Below are 21,403 nucleotides of genomic sequence, written 5' to 3' on the forward strand. Positions count from 1 at the left end.
CACTGCCTGGTCTTGCACCATCCTCATAATTGTTGTTATGCTTGAGCCCATTGTTGCAGCCACTGTGTCAATCTATCTCATTGAGGGTCTCCGTCTCTTTTGCTGACCCTCTATTCCACCAAGCATGATGTCCTTCTCCAGGGACTGGTCCCTCCTGGTAATTGGCCAAAGTATATGGTACATAATCTCGCCATCCTTGCCTCTAAGCAGCATTCTGTTTGTACTTCTTCCAAGACAGATTTGCTTGTTCTTCTGGCAGTCCATGGTATGTTCAATATTCTTCACCAACACCATAATTCAATGATGTCAATTTTTCTTCGGCCTTCCTTATTCATTGTCCATCTTTCATATGCATATGAGGCAGTTGAAAACACCATGGCTTGGGTCAGGCTCACCTTAGTCCTTAAAGTAGCATCTTCGCTTTACTAATTCATGCTAAAGCTATGAAATTTAAGTTTTACCCTAGGCCTTAGTCTGTTTCTTTCACTTCTATATCCCCAGCATGTTGAAAAATGTTTGCCATGTAATAGCTGCTCAGTAAATATGGGTTGAATGAATCCTATTAAGAAAGGGGCAAAGGAGCCTCTTTGTGTTCTGTACATGCTCACTGGAAATGCTACTATGCTGAAGACTTTTGTTATCAGTATCTACTTATGACTTCCATGACCTTCTAGAAAATACTGAACTCGAATGTGCTATCAATCAGCACAGACATCAAGCACCTGCATCTCAATATAAGCAGAACTACACTCTTTTTGATTCTCCTTGAATTAATATCTCTCCTACCCAAACAGCTTGGGAGATATTTTGTACTTTTCTCTTTCCCTCTCCCATTTCCCACTGTACTGAATTTGTCATTATATGCAGTACATTCTGCCTCTTTAATATTGTTCACATCCCTCCTCACCTTGTCTTTCTCACTGCCTACTGCCTTAGTCTGCGCTTTCTTCGTTTCTTACTGGCCTGTTGCAAGCAGCTCTTATCTGATCCCTGTCTCCTTGCTCAGCCTCCACCATGCCAATTACTCTGAAACATAGTAATTCTTCTGGATCATTGGTCTTCAATATTTTTTCTCCTGTAACCCAAAGAATTTTGAAAAATTACCCATATTTCCTCATGTTTTTAAGTCGACATGAAAACTTTTTATGGTGAGTTTAAATAGTTGCAAAGGATGTGATTTCTGGCATATTATAATTATTGACATTTTTTAAACAAAAAAATTTTACATCATTCTTTTAAATGTATCCAGTGGGCTCGAAATACCATAGTAATTTGATATCTACCTATTCTTGCATAAATAATAAATGATTAAGTTCTTTAATAACTGTCAAAATTTTACTTTTTCTCCTCAAATTTATTTTTCAATTCCATTTTACCCAGAAAATGTTAGTCTAATATATTGTATATTTGAGAATCTTTTATTCCTCACTCACCATAGTTCTCTGAAACAAAAAGATTTTTATACATTGAAATTTATTTTTTTAATTTTTTATGACCACAAGATTCTAAGACTATATATATATATATATATATATATATATATTTTCTGGGCAAAGTGAGGGTAATTATATGTTGTTGTTGCTAGTAGCTGTCGGGTCAATTTGTAGTACAATTATTAGTGATCCATAAATGACAAACAGCATGAATATATATTTGGTAATGTATTTTGCTAAAATGTATAGGCAAAGTTTGCTTAGTGTCTCAATGGTTTAGCACTGTGTGACAATACACCACAGTAAAGTTCGGGAGGAATGGGTTGTCTTCCTCTTTTTAGTAAAGTAGGAGAAGGGTGGTTGTGAATGGGGAAGTAGGAGTGTTGAGTTGGCATGACTCCTTAAGAGCAGATGCATTTCAGGCAAAGGACTTTGGGAAGGAATTCAGATGGAAGTTGAGAAGCAGAAACTTGAGTCCCTTAAACTATCCATATTCACAGACTTTTAGGAGGATCTTTGTGTTCCCCTAGGTTTCATGAAGCCTCTTTGGAGACCACAATTCTAGATCACAAATCAGATAAGATCACTCCCTTCCTTAATTTTCAGTGATGCTCATGGCAACTAGATAAACTGCGTGATCTGCCTCACATCAACCCAATTTTTATCTTTTTCCATTTCCCTATTTTCCCCTCAAGCCCTACCCACATCAACCTACTACCACATCCTGAATACTGCAGTGTTGCTCCACCCATCCACGTCTTTGCACCTTTACTCACTGGCCTAATGAGAGTCATTTTGTAGAACTGAAATGACGAGTATTAATAGTGAATTGAAAGCACCTATCTACAGGTACTAAACAAATGGTGGCAATTATGAGTTTCTAATATAATTATTGTATAATGAAACAAGAATTTCAAAATGTCCCTTCAACTTTAGAGAGGCAAGTGACACAGCCATCATCTCTGTTATTTTCTTCCAACATACCGAAATCTCATAATGAATTCAAGTCATTGGGACTGAGTAATAACCAGGAAGCTGTCCTAGGCCTTTAATGATCAAAATAAAAAGCAATCAATTTTCTGTTACATCCAGCACATGTAAATATTTGTGTGATAGAATTTCGAGATGGCCCAAGATTCCCACACACTGTTACACATACACTGTCTAATCTTCTGCCCTTGAATGTGTGTGGGACTTGTGAATATTATGGGGTAGCAACTCCTGTAATTAGGTTGGTTACATTATAAGCAAAGGTAAGGAGATTTTGCAGACATGCAGTTAAAGTCTCTGATCAGTTGATTGAAGTTAATCAACAGGGAGATGACCCCAAGTGGGCCCAACCTAATCAGACGAGCCCTTTAAAAAAAGAGTTGTCATACTGTGGAAAAGGCCATGTGGAGGGAATATCAGACAGTCACTAGGAGCTGAGGGCCTCAAGACTACGACCACAAAAAACTTCATTGTGCCAAAAACCGTGAACTAGGAAGGGAACCCTGAGTCTTAGATGAGACCGACAAGCCTGGAGGACACTCTGATTGTGATCTTGTGAGGCTCTGAACAGAGAACTCACCTGAGTCATGCATAGATTCCTAACCCACAGAAACTATGAGATAATAAATATATGCTAAATTTTTGGTAATTTGTTATGCAACAATAGAAAACTAATACATAATTAAAACCACCACAAAATTCAGGTATACATTTTAAAAAAAAAAAAAACAAACCCGTTGCTGTCCAGTCAATTCTGACTCATAGTGTACATTATAGGCTTCATCGTATATGTAAGCCAAAATACTTGGCAGAATATTCATTAAACATTATCCCTTATGGAAAGGGGCCGCAGGTAAGTAAAGCATTACTAAAAAAGAAGAACAAAGTGGGAGGCCCCACTCTACCTGATTTTGGAACCTATTATACTGCCACAATAGTCAAAACAGCCTGGTACTGGGACAACACATACATAGACCAATGGAATGGAATTGAGAATCCAGACATAAATCCATCCACATACGAGTAGCTGATATTTGACAAAGGCCCAAAGTCAGTTAAATGTGCAAAAGACAGTCTCTTTAGCAAATGGTGATGGCATAACTAGATACTCATCTGCGAAAAAATGAAACAAGACCCATACCTCACTCCATGCACAAAAACTAACTCAAAATGGATCAAAGAACTAAATATAAAATCTAAAACAATAAAGATCATGGAAGAAAAAATAGGGACAATGCTAAGAGCCCTAATACATGGCATAAACATTATACAAAACATTACTAACAATGCACAAACACCAGAAACTAGATAACTGGGAGCTCCTAAAAATCAAACACCTATGCTCATCCAAAGACTTCATCAAAAGAGTAAAAAGATTACCTACAGACTGGGAAAAAGTTTTTAGCTAAAGCATTTCCGAGCAGTGTCTGATCTCTATAATCTAGATGATACTGCAAAAATTCAACTACAAAAAGACAAATAACCCAATTATTAAATGGGCAAAGGATATTAACAGGCACTTGACTAAAGAAGACATTCAGGTAGCTAACATGAGAAAATGCTCATTATTGGAGAAATGCAAATCAAAACTTCAATGAGATTCCTTCTCACCCCAACAAGGCTGGCATTAATCCAAAAAACACAGAATAATAAATGTTGGAGAGGTTGTGGAGAGACTGGAACACTTACAGACTGCTGGTGGGAATGTAAAATGGTATAACTACTTTGGAAATCAATTTGGTGCTTCCTTAAAAAGCTAGAAATAGAACTACCATACAATCCAGCAATCCCACTCCTTGGAATATATCCTAGAGAAATAAGAGCCTTTACACGAACAGATATATGCACACCCACGTTTATTGCAGCAGTGTTTACAATAGCAAAAAGATGGAAGCAACTAAGGTGCCCATCAATGGATGAATGGATAAATAAATTATGGTATATTCACACAATGGAATACTACACATCAATAAAGAACAATGATGAATCTGTGAAACATTTCATAACATGGAGGAATCTGGACGGCATTATGCTGAGTGAAATTAGTCAGTTGTAAAAGGACAAATATTGTATGAGAGCACTATTATAAGAACTCGAAAAATAGTTTAAACAGAAAAGAAAATATTCTTTGATGGTTATGAGAGTAGAGAGGGAGGGAAGGAGAGGGGTTTTCACTAATTAGTAGGAGCTATTTTTTTTTTTTTTTTTATTTTAGATGAAGGGAAAGATAATACACGATACGGGATAGGTGGCACAACTGGACTAAACCGAAAGCAGTTTCCTAAATAAACTGAATGCTTCAAAGACCAGCATAGCAGAGGCTGGGGTTTGGGGACCATGGTTTCAGGGGACATCTAAGTCAATCGGCATAATAAAATCTATTAAGAAAACATTCTGCATCCCACTTTGGAGAGTGGCATCTGGGATCTTAAATGCTAGCAAGCGGCCATCTAAGATGCATCAATTGGTCTCAACCCACCTGGAGCAAAGGAGAACGAAGAATACCAATGACACAAGGTAATTATGAGCCCAAGAGACAGAAAGGGCCATATAAACCAGAGACTCCACCAGCCTGAGGCCAGAAGAACTAGATGGTGTCCGACTACAACTAATGACTGCCCTGACAGGGAACACAACAGAGAATCTCTGAGGGAGTAGGAGAGAAGTGGGATATAGACCGCAAATTCTCATAGAAAGACCAGACTTAGTGGTCTGACTGAGACTAGAAGGACCCTGGAGGTCATGGTCCCCAGACCTTCTGTTAGCCCAAGACAGGAATCATTCCCATAAGCCAACTCCTCTGGACTATGGGACAGAAAATGATACTGGTGAGGAGCGGGCTTCTTGGATCAAGTAGACACGTGAGACTATGTGTGCAGCTAATATCTGGGGGAGGTGAGATAGCAGAGGGGGTCAGAAGCTCGCTGAACGGACATGAAAATAGAGAGTGGAGAGAAGGAGTGTGCTTTCTCATCAGGGAAGAGCAATTAGGAGTATATAAAAATCCAAATCCACTGCCATCAAGTCAATCCTGACTCATAGTGACCCTATAGGACAGAGTAGAACTGCCCCATAGGATTTCCAAGGAGCGCCTGGTGGATTCAAATTGCCGACCTCTTGGTTAGCAGTTCTAGCACTTAACCACTATGCCACCAGGGTTTCCAGGAGCATATAGCAAGTTGTATATAAATTTTTGTACGAGAGACTGACTTGATTTGCAAACTTTCACTTAAAGCACAATAAAAATTTTTTTAAAAGTCCACATATTAAGCACGAAAAAAAAAATTATCCCTTATGCTTTCTAGAATATCAGTTTTGTTCCATTCATTTTAATAACAGTATAGTCTCTTTATTTTATAGTCTCTGTTTTCATGTATTATAGTCTAAAAACTAATAGTTTCCTATAATGAACTATTTCTAAAATTTTCTCAAGGCTCAAAAGACTTTTTTAATCTAAACTATATAGGTTTGGCTCATAAACTCTACTACCATTTTCTTAGAATTCTTATCCTATAAGTGCCACCGTCTCTTTAACAAAGCCATCAGAATCATTGCATATTACTTGCATAATTAGCCCATTCCTATTTGGACAGAAAAGAAGAAGCCTATGTAATAGGTCAGAAGTGTCATATTTATTTTCTTTCCTCTCACAGTCTTTTTAAAAAATAGTCTAAAGACTGATTCGGAACTGAAGAGTAGGGCAACGTTTGAATTTTTAGTGGGTGCGTGCCAGCTGGAGGGTGAGCGTGCATCTGAGTGCACGCAGGCACACGCGAGTGTGTACTTATGCTTGTCTCGTTCCAGAGAAGATTTATAAGAATATCTAAGACACATTACAAGTGAAGGGAAACAGTTGGATTATTGGACTTAAATAGTCTAGAATGATGGAAAGATGCATAAAATTAAAAAGTCTATGACTGGAACTAACCCTTCTATACAGAGCAACACTGTCAGAGGAATTGTCTTTTATTTTAAAGGACAAAACAAATGATTCAGTTTCCCTGGAACATCGTGTTCCACTCTGAGAGGCTTCCAGATTCTGCAGTCACATGCCAGGAACATCCCCTTTCTATGGGCTTCATTTCAGTGGCCAAAATATTTCCTTTTATTAGCAGATCTGAGAAGAAAGAGATTTACCTTAACAGTACCATGTATGGATAATATTGAATTAAACTTGTTCAGAAGAATATTCCCATCATGCTGCTATGGAGAAATATGGAAATATCTATCCATGCCCTAACCACTGTATATGTTACCATTCTGAGATGCTGGTACCTAATCGTATGTAGATTATTTATCTTCATCTCTCTGTGTGCGTATATCTATGTGTGTATATATATATATATACAACTTTATATCATCAAGTCAACTGATAACAATATTATACCTTACTAAATGTATGCAGTTCCACTGCTCTTAAAGCATTTTAGAATCCAATTGACAAAATAAGGCTGATAGTCATAGGAATAACATTTCTATATCCAATTATTATATTATTTCAGAGAAGTGAAAAAAAAAAAAAGAACGATTCAGCCATGGAGGAGAGGACCAAGTATTCATCAAGGGATACCAAAAAGCAAGTAAGAAAGGGAGTTTTTCCATTTTTTTTTTAAATAAATTCAGGAGAGTTGAGTAAAGGCTTGCAGTTAATGTATAGAAAAGGGTTGTAGGACTGCAAAAAGATAAGTTGAAGCAGAATACAGGTTGCATTCAAGAACAGCCAGAAAGGTGGGGTTCAGCTAGCATAGAAGGTATCTATGAGAAACTACTATTAGCCTTATTATTCTTCATTGCAACCTCTGTCCCTTACCAGAAGAGGTTCGCAGTCAGTTGACAGTTCATGTTATGTCTCTGCGGAGGAAACAGGGTAATAGAAAGGATAAAGGATTGGAAGTTCAGAATCTAAGGGCCCAGCTTTTACTACCCTAATGACTTTGTGATACTGCACATACTCCCTGATCTTCATGGATTTTTCCTCTTTTTTTTTTTGGATGGCATGACTTCAGGCCTTTATCACACATATAAATGTTTTGTATGTATGTATGTGTGTGCCTATTTATCTCTTTCCCAATAATGGTTCTATGAAAATTTAAAAAATTGTGTAGGATTATGTAACACATTCTTAAAATATTAAAACCTGCAAACATTAAAGCATCAAGTAAAATCACTGTTAACCTGTCTCCCTAATAATCGCCTCTTTAGATCCAGTTTGTGAGAAGAAAAGGAAGCAATAAATTTGCCCCTAACTTACCGCACATTTTAATTGCACAATAATCCCAGGGGGTGTCAGGGTCAAGAGTATAGCACCATGGCCTCGGCTTGCCATCAGGATTGCGGCAGTAATTATCATCAAAGCCCTTGTCGGGATATCTGCAAACCACACCGAGAAAAGTGTCACGTAAATCTGCCTGGAAACACCACCCAGCTCTCAACTCACAAAATAACTTTCCACTCACCTTGGATATTAATAGCTGAGAAAAGAAGAGGTTTTCTATATTTCACCTTACAAGGATTGCTAATTATTGACTATGAAGTCTATTAACCTACATATTCCAGCAAGTTGAGAGTACCATCCCCTTTACTCATAATTTAGGTCCATTTGGTGTCTCACCACTAACTGAAATCCCAAACTGAATACCTTTCTCAGAGAATCCAGTTAAGGACAGATTACATTAATATGATCTTGTGTAGAATTCTCATTAAGAAAACAGATCCTCTTCTAGGGCAGGCTTTAAGTTCAAACGGCAAGTTAGGTTTCAACAGCTCTATTACTAATGATAGCTCCATTTGGAAATAGAAACTTTTGAGGTCATGCCCTCACCTCCACCAGAGCAAGAGACAAACTCCATCACACCACTTTCTCCACCACCCCCAACCCTTTCAATTAACAGAGTCCTGAATTGGTGACTTGATTTTAATTGCTACCATATCCCTTCTGCTCTCACTTAAAAGCAAGAGATGCACTTACAAAAAGTAGAGTTTTAATTTCACTTAAATGAACCACCCCCTTTCCACCCCTTCCCCCCCAAAAAAAGAGATAAAAAGAAGGAAAAACATCTTCTTAGAAATTGCTAAAGGTGAGAACGAAATTCTCCCTGTAATTATTTGTATTTTTATTCTCTATAATAAAAATAATTCTCTACTTTTTGTGACTAAAAAGTTTCATCTGAAATGACTGATCAAAAGGAGACGTAATTTTTAACTATTTTAAGTTCAAAGTTCATAGAATTAATTGCCTGGCTTCTCCGGATTGGCTATCTAGATTGGCAATTTCAAAACACACCATGAAAAGTAACCAGCTAATTATTTGCTCTAACTTCCATTCCCCTTTCTACAGGCATGGTCTAGGTCATGGTATTATTCATGTGATCCCACAGTACTTGGGTCACTGCTCTAGAAGATTGGTTTGAATTTTGCAATAATGCCTCCTCCACAGCTCAGGTCTGTCAAAGTGGTCAGTTTTTAATGGGCACCTGTGCTTTTTAGGAGTCCTGGTGGCACAGTGGTTAAGCATTCGGCTGCTAACCAAAAGGCCTGCAGTTCGAATCTACCAGCCACTCCTTGGAAACTCCATGGGGCAGTTCCACTATGTTCTATATGGCGGCTATAAGTTGAAATCAACTCAGCGGGAATGGGTTGTCCTTTTTAAGCTATGGAAGAGGAAGAGGAGGCTTCTGTTAGTGCTTCCCCTGTGCACTCTGTGTCCAGGACCATACTGATTTCAGCAATTTTTAGCTAAGTCAGCCAAGACCAGTTGAAAGTGTAACTACTACAGACAGTCCAAGTTATGAACATCTGACTTTCATACAACTCGTACTTATGAATGGACTGCCATAAAGTCTATTATACTAAAAATTTGAGTTAAATATAACAGTTGGTAATAATGAACAAACACTACTTTGTGACACTCATGAAAACGTTGTGCAGTTTGGAAGTGTTTCTTAAGGGTTTTATGAATAGAAAAGTAAAATATATACTATTTACTTAGACAAACACTTGACTAACTGATGCTAAATAAGAACCTCATGTACCTGTTCTAACCTACTTACAAATCTGACTTAAAGGCAGACTTAGCTCATAATGAATTTCTTTCCTCCAAGACTACCAAAAAAAAAAACCTGTTGTCGTCGAGCCAATTCCGACTCATAGCAACCCTATAGGACAGAGTAGAACTGCCCCATAGGGTTTCCAAGGAGCGTCTGGTAGATTCAAACTGCTGATCTTTTGGTTAGCAGCGATAGCTCTTAACCACTACACCGCCAGGGTTTCCTTCCCCAAGACTACATCCTCTAAATATAATGGGTCAAGCAATTTTGTCAGAAGAATCCTGAACATCGAGGGAGTTCTAAATTTTATGTTATGTTGCAACAGGAAAACATCATATAAAGAGAATTTCAATGGCAGTTTGTCATGGAGCAACCAGTAGACAGTTTGTAAAAGGCATCATTAGTAGCATGATTCAGTTGTATTTTACCTTTCTGGCAAGAATTTGTGCCGGTGTGGCGTCTGCTGATCCCAGCGTTGGCAAATCTTGCCTGATTCTGTGTGATCCATGGGACCTCGATAACTTTCCCCATTGCAGGTCATGCATTCAACTAATAAAATTAAAGTATGGCATGTTAATTACTTCTGACAGCAAAATCAAGAACACCACTGTTCCATTTAAAGAACAGTAAATCACCTGTTTGGCAAAGAGACTTTGAGAAATCTCTACACACCATTCTAATTTTAAATTAGGATCTAATATCCATCAAGAGTAGCATAAAATACTCCCCACAGAGCTCTTCAGATAGTTTAAATATGATTTTTGTAATTAGAGTCATCCAGATTTACTAGAGGGCCAATCTCCTGCCTATCTAATATTTAACAACTGTACAAAAAAAAAAAAATTTTTTTTTTAATATTTAACAACTGTACAAAAAAAAAATTTTTTTTTTTTTTTTTTTTTTTTAAAGGCACCTGGAAATTGGGCATGTAAGTTCAACACTTGGGGACTTTTCCCTTGCTGGTCTATAATGGAGGTGATCTCAGTTACTCTCTCTTATCTTTCCTCCTTCTCTGCCAAACAAGAATTACACAATTTTAATTGCATACGTTATACTCCTGCAATTAAGGCCAAAATCAGGACCAGATAGATTTGAGAAACTGTCTTCAGTTAGAAATCTGGTACTATTCAAAGAACACAGATATTTTAAAAGAACAAATCATGACTCCTTTCTGTTAGCGAACATCCGTGCTGAATAGTCTGGTCAGGTTTATATTCTTATCTGGCTTAGGATAGAAGGTGACCTGCTATTGAACTCCTAGTATCCACTCTTTTTAAAATGTATAAACTGATCTAATTATGCAGGACCTTACTGAGGATTTTGTGAGGCCAATTAACAGTTCTCTTTTGGCTGGCCTCAAACGTCACACTGAAAACTCGGAATCACATCAACGAGCTGAAAAAGAGACTTCTCAAATGGACAGGTTGATCTGGAGCACGGCAGGCATCTTGTGGAATAAATCATTGCCTGGCTTTCTTATGAATCCGACAAACATCCCCAAGCACATCATTTGTATCTTGTGATTACAGATAATTAATTTTAGTTAAAGTGGGGAAAGATATCAATGTTTAGTTTTATCCACCAGAATCTAGCTGACATGTATTTATAGTAATTTGGCATATAATATTAGATCATCACTTTTGAATCTTTGATTTTTATAATCTACTAGGATATTAACTGTTTACTGTCTGAACCATGAGCCCATTTGCTTATGCTTTTTTTCCTTTTGTGTAGTTTAATCCATGAACTAAGACAAGGGGCCAATTCAGCTTGATATTGAGATTGCCCAGACTACAGTCAATAAGCACCAGAATGGTAAATGAGAGGGGCTTAAGAGCATATTGATAAAGGTGCTCAGGTTAGCCAAGGTCATTTCCACATTGAAACGCTTAACACAGGTTATGCATCATCACATTTCAGCTTCCCAGCTGAACAGGGTACAGTTTTATTTAGTTCTCTTTTTTAAAATAATGTAAGGTTTGATATCTTCATAGAAAATGAGAAGGCATCTATCATTGCTGTTTGTTCCATTATATTGAAGGAAAAAGTAGAATAGAATACTATGTTTACAAATAAGAAATAAGTATACAAATGTACAATTTCAAGCAATATATAGTACTCAGGAATAAGAATATACCTATTATACATCCTTCAGCAAATGCGGTTTGTGATAGTGTATCCCTTTCTAATGAGAGTGATGAGGATTCGTTTCGGAGAAGCTGTACTACGGACATAATAATAAAACATTTTTCCTGGACTTAAGTATTTTTTAATTTTCTTAAGGAAAAAAATTACTACACAAATGAAACAGGTGATTCTGTAAGATTATTTTCCAAAATGCATATGGTAGACCAATGTTTCTCCAAATTTAATGTGCATAAAAATCACCTTGTGATCTTTCTTGTTAAAGGGCAAATTCTGATTCAGGGCTTTGGGCTGGGGCATTCATAACAGGCTCCCAAGGGATCTTGTTGCTGCTGGTGCATGAACCATACTTCGAACAACAAGTTTGTAGACAATTTGTTCTATTCTAAAAGTTCTAAGTAGTCGGCAGTGATAGCTTTTTAGTGTAGACTAGAGTTTACTTGGACCTTGAAGGATGCATGAGAATCAGATAAGCTATAAAGGGGCAAAATAACATAAAAGGACATAGAAACATGAATTAGGATGTTACGATTGTGGTAAAGTGAAGAGAGAGTTATAGCTGCAGCTATGGGCCTGGTGAGAAAAACAAACATGAGAAAAAAGCTAATAGGAATAACATTAGGTTTTGGAAACCAATGGAAGTTGTTGCTGAGGTAGGAACTAAACGTGTTCTGTGAAAGAACTAATATACTAAGTACAACATATATGCATATTCTATGATTATTTATACAGGACTTTTAATATATAAGATTTCATATGATCTTTGCAGTGAGGAAAACAAGGCTCACAAAAATTGTAAGGAACTTACCCACAACAAAAAATGTCAAACCTGGGTCTGGAACATAGATCTTCTGACCCATAGTCTAGTGTTCTTTCCATTATTCCTAATTGCTTTTCATGTGCTACATATTTTAACTTGTTTCCTACACATTCTAACTGGCCATAATTTAGGATGGATTGATAGCAATACTTTTAGGAATTCAAAATTCCTGCCTTTTTCAAAATTGTCCTCATTACCCTCTGCCTTCTTGTTTACAACAGTAGGTTAGCCTTCTGTTGGATTCTCACCTATTGAAGGACTGGAAAAAGGAGCATATGGGAAAGCAGTTAGATTGGCCATCTTATCCAAGGTGAATGGCTGATAATTTTGGTGTTTTACCTTGTATCAGACCATCAGGTTCGCCATAAAAATTAGCTCAAGCAAGTCAATTTTTGAAGTCATATTCACTTTTCAAACTTCCAGAGTTCTAAGAATCTTCTGAGTTTTCTTAGCTCAAAATGAAACAGTACAGGTAGAAGCCAAGTCCACCTATTCAAGAAACCAAGTGGAAGTGCCAACTATATATAACAGTGCATGGGGGTGAGGATTTCCGTTTCTGATCTTCTTTGTTTTGGCTATCTCTATTGATACCAGTGCATTATTTAACAGTTCCAGAACATTCTTCCATTTAAAAAATGCAAAAGCAAAATACTGTCCTAGGTCACATAAACTCAAATTAATTATGTAAAAAAGTTTCTGTTCAAAAGTATGTTTTCTAATTATACCAGAGTCCTGGTGGTGCAGTGGTTAAGAGCTCAACTGCTAACCAAACGGCCAGCAGTTAAATGATAGTAGAAAATTACAAAAGCTATACATATACTTAATAAAAGTAGGATTAATTTAACATGTTTCTCCTACTAAGGAACAAAACTAAAAAAAAGATTCTTGCGTTCTACTTTTTGAGTCACAAAACTACAGGTAATCTGAGTTCACAGGCTAAAACAATTATTTTGAAAATATCTGAAGCTATTTTTAATCAATGTTTACTTTATTCTAGTAAGGGTGATCTCCAAGGGGAAAAAAAAATCCATGCTGGTAACTATTTCAGCAAAATGAATGTTTAAAATGTGAATAGCCTCACGAATCTACCTTTATAAATAGTTTTTTATTCCAATCTTTGTTTTTAAAAGTCTTTCTCCACACAGAGTATGAAATTACATACATGAAACCATGGCAGTATCATTTGGGGATTTTAAGTATAAGGTATTAAAAAATAATGATTATAGCTTAATGAAAATATATTTACTTGGTTATTTGACAATATTTGATAAGATATCATTAAAAAAAAAAAGACATCTGTCCCAATGAGTAATGATTGCTTTACTTTAAATCCAAAACAAATGCTAAAGCAAGAAAATGGGCTTTACATACCTCGATTTTCTATAATTTTTCAGTTAAGCATTAGTGATAGTATTTCTTTTGCACAACTATGTTGCTGTTGTTGGGTGCTCTTGAGTCGACCCCATGTGACAGAGTACAACTGCCCCATATGATTTTCTTGGCTGTAATCTTTGAAGAAGCAGATCTCCAGGCATTTCTCCCACAGATCCACTGCATGCGCCCACACCACCAACCTTTCGGTTAACAACCAAAAGGTGAACCGTCTGCACCACCAGGCCTCTGATTACGTAAATATGTGAGGTTCAAAATGTGATAAAAGAGTATTTGTTTTCCTTTGGAATGCTCAATATTTTTTCAAAGCTTAAATTATAGGAAGATCTTCATTATTAACCATTAGCTATCAGATATATTTCTTTTTGCATCAGAATTTCAAATCAATTTCAGGTGACTATTTGGTCAGGAGTTTAATACAGTTATAAAAATTTTATAAAATATATACTGTTCTATATGTCTTCTTCAAAAGAACAATCCAAACTTTGACTCTAGGTATTTTTCTTGTTTGATTTTAAATGTACAAAATGATTTGATAACTACTTCCTCACCCACGATGATGAGGGACAGAAGTAAACTTGGAACTTGCCATTTAATAAATTAATATTGATATATAGAAATGGCTCACCCACTATTCTATTTAAACATTCTGGATTTGAGGTTTCCCTCTCATATATTTGTTTTATTAATATAAAAATGTATACCATATCTACATTATTTTGTCTATTTATAAACAACTCTGATTTTTCTCTATTAATGTGTTGGAAATACTTCTTATTTTGGATCCTCTTCATTAAAATCCTGCTAAAACATTATTCATTTTAGCTTGAATTTAAATATCACAGTTCATTGTATACTCCCTGAATATGTTTAGCCTACAGGGCAGATGTTGGTTCATGTCTCTCACAGGAAGGTTATTCTACTGATCGACTCGATGGCACTGGGTTGGTCATACCCTTAATTGTTTCCAGAAAGAGCATATCTGCAACGTTTAGTGTCACAGTGACCAATAGCATCCTGTGCCATTAATTCTAATGAGCAATGCTCTTTTCTAAGGGAGGTAAAATGACCTCAAATTACCAAAAGATATTAGAGAGTTACATTCTAATGAGATAAGAATAACTGGAAATATTATTTTCCCAATTACTTCTTTTCTAGCATTTGTCATTCTAAGTCACCTGTCAATCAGTCCAGACCTGTGTTATTGAATTTTGATGAAGGTTCTTCTCATAAACCAGGGGTTGAAAAATCCCTCCCACAAGGGTTAAGTAGGTAATCATACTAAGCTATTTATAGATTGACCAAGTTATTTGCCTATAAAACTATTTCACCAGGTCAAGCAAAACCAATAAACAAGACATCTTGCCAATAATTTTCAACCTCAGAAAACTGTGATATTTGAGAGTCCCCTGAAAGTAGGGATTTTTTTTTTTTTGCTTCCATGTGTAAATTTAAGAGAAATATCAATTACAAACTTATTCATACAAAACAGACTTGTTCATAACGTTATCACAGATAAGTTTATTATTTTTAAAAGAAAAGAAAACAATGAAGAAAGTTATAGTGCACAGAATATGATATGAAATGGAAACTGAGAATTTACAAACAGGAGGTGGAAGTGGCTCTAGCACATGAAGTTAGGACTTTAACTAACAACAGAAAACAAATTCACTTTCTCTGTGACAATTAGCTAACAGTGGCCTTTCATGGGATAAATATCAAACCTAATATTAAGTGTATATTTATGGAGAAAATTTTTCAAAAAACGTTTTCATTAACAACAAACAGGTAAGATACCTTACTATAAAAATCGGACACCATTCCAGCAACCCCCCAACTCCAAGTACTTTAAAATTCTATTAAATTTCTAACAGAATTTAATCCTTAATTCATTTGGAATTTTAGATTTTCTGACAGAACTAAAAAATAAAACAACCACCAAAGTAACCCAGCTATTCAGTAGCCAGGTAACTAAGAAAATCACACGACATACAATGCTGAAATGGTTGCTTTTCCATCTTGTCAGTTATTCAGTTTTGTATTACAAAAGTAAGGAGAGTGCCCATGTATACTGTGAGAGGAGGTAAGAACGTAGACATGGATTTAGGGTGCCTGCCTTCAAGACAGCTTAGGATCCACTGCTTTGATCTCTTCATATGTATTCTGAATGGTACTCAGTTCCAGTCTATGTGTCAAATTTGGTTCTAGTCACATTTTTACCAAAACACACATGGGGACTGTCGAATTTCCAGTTTCCCCTCCCATATTCTCTTCTGGGCTCATAAACGCTTGCCACACCACTTCAGAATAGACAAAGTTTCTGCAGAAGCAGGTGCCAGATGAATAGAATTAGCGTTACTAATAAAGGCTAAGTTCCATTTGTCCCCTTTCAGGCGATGTATAGGAGCATATTTTGAGCTATGTGAGCTCAAGACAGTACGTTAGTAAGCCCACTCTTACTCTCCCCTGAGGGCTGCCTCAGGCTCTGTTGAAATTTAAACTAAAAACTCACTCCATTACCTTGAATTAATCTGGTGATAATCACAGAGTTTAAAAAATATCATGTAAAAATGCTTAAAAATTTATGTGTATTTGTGTTTGGATGAACAACATATTTATTATGATTTGATTGTTTCTGTTAACCTTTAATGAGAGTTACAGTTCCACACATAGCGGGAACAGAGTGCCCCAGATGGCATTCAGGTTCATTTACCTTCTGAACACTGAGGAATGTCACAGACTTCGTAGCGTACCTCTGGATTGCTTGTGAAACACCATGGTCCCCCTTCTTCCCCTCGAGGGTTTCGACAGTAGTTTTCCTGTAGGTCTTTACCTCGATAGCTCGAAGGCAAAAAGCTAGTTTTAAAATGATAATCATTACAGTATAAGAGCATGCAACTTTATTTTTGGTCTATTAACTTTACTAATTAGTGAGTATATTTTCCCAGAAAGTGTATGTTTCTCAGATCTCCATATATTTTAACTTGAATTCTGTCATTTCCATCCATTCTTAAAATACTAACATTTCATAAACATTAACTTGACTAATTTCAACATCACCATCAAGTTAAAAATGATTAGCCTCTAGATTTGCTAAGAGCCAAGCATTCTAGAACTTAATTGAAATCGTTTGAGCCACAATTTCAAAGCTTCACTCAAAGGCAACCAGTGGTTGAGCAAAGCTCAACTGGGAGACAACTAGGGAGACAGTGCAATTGACCTTGAAATCTCCCTATTTCATTGCTTGTCCAAGATAATTACTTGTTTGTTTATTGCTTTTCTTATAAAGAATAGCCACCTTTCCTTCTGCACAAATGAGAAACAGATGGACAAAACAGCATGAACAAAAGTTCCAAAATCAGATTAAACCTGTACTCAAATTTGCGCTCTTTGTCTCACTAATAATAAGACACCAGCAAGAAATTTAGCCCATTTTAGTCTAAGTTAGCTTACCTGTACACTGAATATAATGATAAATTATAACATCTTACACCTTGTATGGTTGTTTTGAGAAGTTCGATGGAGTACTGTTGTTGTTGTGTGCCGTCAAGTCGATTCTAACTCGTAGGAACCTTATATGACAGAGCAGAACTGCCCCATAGGGTTTCCTAGGCTGTAGTCTTTACAGGAGCAGATCACCAGGTCTTTTCTCCTTTGAAGCTGCTGGTGGGTTCTAATGGCCAGCGAGCTGACCTTTTGGTTAGCAGCTAATTGTTTAAGCATTGCACCACCAGGGCTCCTTGATAGAGTACTAGGCACTTAATAAATTCCGCCTACTAATTTTTTTTATTAAGTACACTCTACTTAGTAGCCTCTACGCCGTCATAGTAAAGAACAGAATCACTTATTCGCTTCAAAAAATCTGTTAATTTTGACCGTGACCGGGGTTTGGTGCTCCCAGTTTTAGATCATAATAGTAGGCCATTTGGCACAGGGACTATACTGCATTACTTGCACTTAAACTTTCCAACACCTTAGTTATAGCTTCATTATCAGCATAAAGTATTTCGAAAACATCAAAAAACTCCAAAGCCTTTTTGTTATTTTGTATTGCTTGACGGCACTGGACTTAAAGATACTGTATTTGTCTTCTAGACTGTACTAAAAAAAAAAACACATTAAATAGTATACATCTATAGATAACACTGGTGGTGCAGCGGTTAAGAGCTACAGCTGCTAACAAAAGGTCCGCAGTTCTAATTCTTGGAAAGCCAAGGGCAGTTCTACTGTGTCCTATAGGGCCACTATGAGTCAGGATCAATTTGACAGGTTTGGTTTGGGTTTATAGATAACACTAGTAAAATTTTTCTTTGAAAATCCAGTTACATTTCCAATACTCAGTACAGTTTTTGCTCTAAAGCTTCATTTCTGCTTTTAATCTCTGAGTTCCAAATGGTATTTAAATTAGTCACATTCAAGGATTTTACACATCCAAACATCCAATGAAGAAATCATCATTTTTCTTTATTCTGTGACACAAAATCAGTGCAGACTTGCATTGGGTACCAAGCAAAATTCCTTCATTTGGACAGGAACATACACCAAAGAGTTAAAGAGTTAAGTACTCAGAAAATATAAATTATTGGTCAAAAAGAAATGATCTGTTTTAAAAGACAATAATACCTTAGCTTTTACAAGGAACTTATGAGATATTACTAACATTATTCAACTTCAAAGTGTCTTTAGATAAAGATTTTATATCCTTACTTCACTAGCATTTAAATATGGAGAAACAAAAATAAGGTATTAGGCCATATGTGACTGACAAAAAACTATAATAAACTTAAAGCTCATCATGATTTCATAGTTCCAAACAATAATAATAAATTTGCAAAAGAAAATGAAGTAATTTGTTTTTAGTTCTCAGTTTTAGCCCCATCTTTCCAGAAAATTTTAGGATATCTTTTGTTAGTGCGATTGCTTGCAAATTAGTTTCTCTCATTTTTGCCACTTCCTCAACTTTTCATGGTAAATTCATCACGAAAATATCCATTTTCTGATCAAATCAAAGATGTTTACTTTATATAAATATGTTTTTATAAAATAATGTATTAATCAAATTTGCTTAAGGAAAATCTACTGTAACTCAATTTTTATTAAAAAACCTGCGTTATTATAATGTTAATAAGTTACTGTTAATCACAAAACCTACATTGTTGCCTCAATATACATCACTACCCTGCTATTTAAAATTAGTCCTTAACAATTAATTTATTTTCTGGTTTTCCATTTCTTCACTGTAAGAAGAATAAACTATTATAGGGTTCTTTTTCTATATCATTTTACACATTATGTTTGCTAAGAAATTAGATACTGGTTTTAGCACACGTTAAATATAAAAACCCATTGCCGTCAAGTTGATTCTGACTCATAGCGACCCTATAGGACAGAGTAGATCTGCTTCATAGGGTTTCCAAGGCTGTAAATCTTTAAGCAAGCAGACTGCCACATCTTCTCTAGTGAAGCAGCTGGTAGGTTTGAACCGCCAACCTTTCAGCTAGCAGATGAGCACTTCAATACTAAGCCAACAAGGCTCCTTACATGTTAAATATACAACATATTAAGTATCTCCTGTTTTAGAAAGAATTTTTGTTCCATCCACACATGCACACACACAAATAAATAAGTACTCATATATACACATACATCTTTCGGTGGATTTTTAAAGCCATAAAGAAGCTGTGAAGAAGTAGTGAACAAATCAGATTTAGTAGGAAAAATACAGGTGGGAAGGAAGAGAGATAAAGTAGAAATAAAAACTAGGTATGGGTGAAATATAAAGTATTCCTACTGGAGTTAATAAAATGAAAAATGAAGAAAAAAGATGGCCTCGTTTCCACAATTTGGTATCAATCCATATCAAGTTCCTTTTTAGGATGTGGAGGATAAAAAGCAGTCGGGGTCATCTCTTCATTTTCTGGTGTATATGATTTGTTCCCAAGTTAACTAATTTTCTTTGTGCTTTCTGTGGTGGTTAGCCTGTTTTTCTTTAGTATCCCATACTTGCAAGGGATGAAGCCTAGTCCTGATCTTTTCATGTATGTGCTCATTCAACAAATGTTTATGAGAACCTATTTACATAAGGCCTGTGGTAGTCCATAGGCTCTGTGATAAAGCTTTTATTCGTATATTTTTGGTTCTCTATTTTTACTGTCAGCAATGCTTTGAGAAAAGTGAAGATATATTTAAAATTGGTTTATATCCAAATATACTTTGAAATATAAATTAGATCTTCTAGGTGCTAGCCTCTCTTTCTTTTCTTTTAATATAAACTGTGTTTATAGAAAACTTGATCTACTCCATCATCTGCTTCTTTAATGAATGCTGGGTGGCCGGTGAAGGATACAGATGTAGATATCAGGTCACCTGATTTTCTGGGTAAGCTTCTATACTAATTTCATCATCTATCATCATCTTCCCATTAAACCACTTGTAAAATATTTTAATGTAGGGAGTCAACAATAAATCACTTCTCCAGCCACAGACCTACTTTTTCCCATTTCCCATAAAATTAATCTTTAGTTAACACTTAAAAAGTGTTAAGCTAGCACGCAGATACTCTAATAAGTCTCTAATTGATGAAAATTAAGTGTTTCTCTTGATGTATACAAAAAAGGATTTGATTAATATACAAGATCTTCCCAGTAATAAACTTCCATATTACAAGGATATTTTCTTTGGTAAGACAGCTTATTGGAATTGGGAAACCATTTCCCAGGGAGATCTATTACACATTTACTCGTCTAGCAGAGAATCACAATCATAGGGAATTTGGGTTGAAATAAGACCTCCACTGGGTCAGTCTGTTGCACTCTCCTGGACTGGGGTAGGATTGATTTCAAATGCCATTCCTTTGTTCATGAAAAACTTAACGTCTTCTCAAGGACAGATCTACAATTTAAATAAAATTCTTTCTTTACCTTGGACACTTGTTAGCTGGTGTTAGTTAGCCTTAGATACCAGTTTTTGTCTCAGTATGGGACAATTAACTCTTTGGTTTTTTAACGTGAGCTATTAATTAATTCTACTCTGTTTACTGAAGTAAAATCATCTTGCAAAATTTTGCCAAGAAAAGTAGAATGGAATAAGAAGTGGGTTCCTCAAGGCAAAGTCATTACCGCTATTTCCAAAATAATTCACAGCACACACTCTGCTGATGGGGCAAATGTTTCCTGCCCTGTGGTTGTTAACAGCACAGGTTACAGAGAGACAGTGGATGGACTTGTATTCTGGCCATACCCCTTACTTGATGTGTATGACCTTGGACAAGTTACTGAGGCTCTTTGTGCTTCAGTTTCATTATGCATAAAATAGAACTAATAAGGCCATGCACACTATGTAGTTCTTGTGAGGATTAAATGAGATAAACTAGATACTCTGGACAGCAAGGTGATTGCCACATGGTAAATTCTCACTAGCATATTTACAAAGTAAAGGGGAAATATTTTTATCTACATGGCACCAATGTTAAATCTTCTAGCATATTTAATAACCAAGGGGGCAGCTGTTTGAAACTACTTCAATTCCTATTAATTTGTGAAATAAATCTTGAAAATCTATGACTGTATTTAGTTCTA

The 21,403-nt window shown here is 36.0% G+C and overlaps 1 protein-coding gene across 11 annotated transcripts in view; it reads right to left on the bottom strand.

Moving 5' to 3' along the window:
* HGF (hepatocyte growth factor) overlaps nt 1-21,403 on the bottom strand; it is a 91,980-nt gene that overhangs the window by 53,936 nt on the left and 16,641 nt on the right. For 8 of the 11 annotated variants that reach the window (XM_064289923.1, XM_064289925.1, XM_064289924.1 and 5 more), the window contains 3 exons: nt 16,540-16,682; nt 9,898-10,018; nt 7,675-7,793 (listed from right to left, as the gene is read on the bottom strand). In XM_064289923.1, the coding sequence (XP_064145993.1) occupies nt 7,675-7,793; nt 9,898-10,018; nt 16,540-16,682 (383 nt within the window). Of the gene's footprint in view, nt 1-1,532; nt 6,541-7,233; nt 7,275-7,674; nt 7,794-9,897; nt 10,019-16,539; nt 16,683-21,403 lie in introns of those variants that run through there. The other 3 variants (XM_064289930.1, XM_064289929.1, XM_064289921.1) reach the window with 3 other exon arrangements.

This window comes from Loxodonta africana, chromosome 8, assembly GCF_030014295.1.
Source record: "Loxodonta africana isolate mLoxAfr1 chromosome 8, mLoxAfr1.hap2, whole genome shotgun sequence".
In the NCBI taxonomy this organism is placed as follows: Eukaryota; Metazoa; Chordata; class Mammalia; order Proboscidea; family Elephantidae; genus Loxodonta; species Loxodonta africana.